General features: G+C 36.1%; 1 protein-coding gene across 1 annotated transcript; it reads left to right on the forward strand.

Annotated features, from left to right (window-relative positions):
• Positions 1-749: 749 nt before the first annotated feature.
• On the forward strand, positions 750-1,619 carry LOC132832615 (sex peptide receptor-like). Its single transcript, XM_060850698.1, has one exon. The coding sequence runs from the start codon at positions 750-752 to the stop codon at positions 1,617-1,619; it is 870 nt and encodes a 289-aa protein (XP_060706681.1).
• Positions 1,620-2,230: the final 611 nt, after the last annotated feature.

The raw sequence follows: 2,230 nt of genomic DNA on the forward strand, positions 1-2,230 counted from the left end.
AGCCACGAGTGAGAGTAAAATTTCACGAAAGATACCAGAAACGTGCGATCTTTGATTCTGTGGAAGTATTGTAACTTATAATCATTGCAATTTTGCGAAGCCAGTTGGTAATCAAACTTTAATCTCAACCTCTAATTCTCATTTATCTCTGGCACCAAAAATTACTGAAGACCCTTCTTCAGCTCCTGTGCCTTTACACATATCTGTACTCTTATCATTGATAGCTCCTATGCCATCTCTCTTCAAAACTAATATTTTTCCTGCCCATAAGAATATCCCGGAAAACCTCATCTGCAGCATTCCAGTGGAATCCTATCATTGTATAATTCAGGCTGTAGAAATTTTGGAAACCATTTTATTCTTGGCTCATCAGGTAAATTGCCAGACTGTGCAGAGAACTTTGGAATTTTTAAGTTTGTTGAGTAGAAACACTATCAAGTAAAAATCTAGTTTAATATTTCAGCGTTGTTAGTGTATACTTCATATATTTTATTGTAGTATTGATGTTGTATAATGTTAATGTTTGACCAGCGTAATTCTTCAAATGGATAGCTTAAGTGGCATTCAGTCCAATGCAAGCTGCACATTCTTTTGCATTCAAAGTAAATATCGATTGATTTTCTTTTCTGTGTACAATCGGAGTTAACACATTAGTTCTGTACTTGTTTGCAGCTAACATTGTAACAATTGTGATTCTTTCCCGCGGACATTGCAACCTCTCCAAATGCATCACCCAATACTTAGTTGCCATGGCAGTGGCGGATTTATCTGTAATGGTATTCAACATCATATTGTATGAGATTAAGGATTCGTATTTTCCGTATTCGTTCTTTAACTATTCACCGATTTGCTGCCTGAACATTGCCCTGGTTATGGCGTCAATTGATTGTTCTGTCTGGTTAACTGTCGCATTCACCTTCGATCGATTCGTGGCGATTTGTTGTCAAAAGTTGCGAACCACCTACTGTACCATTAAAACAACAACTGTGGTCATAGCAGTGGTTTGCTCTTTGAGTAGTTTACATTCTGTTCCTGCCTATTTTGCAGTTGAACCCCGGGAATTTATTGACAATGTACCATGGTCCTGCTCCGTTAAAGCGAGTTTCTATACATTACCCATCTGGATGGCATATTGGTGGCTGGACACGATTTTAACTCCATTTGTCCCATTTGTTTTGGTAATATTCTTTAATACAATGACCATCAAGCATATTCTGCAAGCTAATAGAATCCGATGTGCACTCCGAGGAAAATCTGGTGATCAGAGTTGCAATGATCCAGAAATGGAAATCCGCAGAAAGTCAATAATTCTATTGCTGGCTATATCTGGCAACTTCGTAATTTTATGGATTGTAACAATGGTGTCTTATGTATCTGTGCAATTTACGGATGAAAAATTACTGGTGGCAGATTACAACGATCCATTTACTATTCTTGAACAGTCTGGATATATACTTAGGACGTTGAGTTGTTGCACAAATACGTTTATCTACGCTGTTTCCCAGCGTAAATTCAAAGAAGAGCTTAAGAGTATGCTGAAGTGTCCTTTGGCTGAAACGCCGTTTTCACTTCATAGAAATCAGGTGATAAAAATAAGTCATAATCTTAAGAAACTCTGACGATATTTAATCGCATTTCATTTAATTATACACTGGTACCAGATTTCTGTTGCTGTGTAGTATTGACAAGATTAGTTGATAAGTGCTCTAAAAATGCTTATTCTCTTGCTTTCACCTGTGTTGTATTTTGCCTTTAAGTAAAATACGATTCTTTCCCCAAAACATTCCAGAAAAAAACTATCAGAAATGTTTTGTTAACATGGGTCAGGCACAGAAATGTACATGTTTTTCATTGTTCATACACATTTGAATTAAATGTGGAAAGTCATGACTTTTTTTTTTGATCAGTTATGAGATTGTTATTTCAACCCTAATCAGTAACTCCAGTGTATCTCCCAGATGGTATACTGCTTCCAATTCAGGTACAAGCTTAGCATTGAATTGTCAGTAAAATCACTGGATCTACTGGTATGCATTGAAATAATTTAAATCTGGAGCTTAAATAGCAAATGCCATATTGATGCTGATGATTTGTGTAAAGCCACAGTAAACAAATTGTGGTAATGATGCATTATGAGATATTCTGCTTCCACTAACTTGGCCTGCCTTAGGGTGGTGACTTACATATCATTTAACACATACTGTCAATAATATTAAATTAAAACATTCTT

The sequence above is a fragment of the Hemiscyllium ocellatum genome, chromosome 35 (genome assembly GCF_020745735.1).
Source record: "Hemiscyllium ocellatum isolate sHemOce1 chromosome 35, sHemOce1.pat.X.cur, whole genome shotgun sequence".
NCBI classification, from domain to species: Eukaryota; Metazoa; Chordata; class Chondrichthyes; order Orectolobiformes; family Hemiscylliidae; genus Hemiscyllium; species Hemiscyllium ocellatum.

What these genes read in the sequence shown, in the direction of transcription:
- LOC132832615 (XM_060850698.1), top strand. Translation starts at nt 750, where the DNA reads ATGGCAGTGGCGGATTTATCTGTAATGGTATTCAACATCATATTGTAT.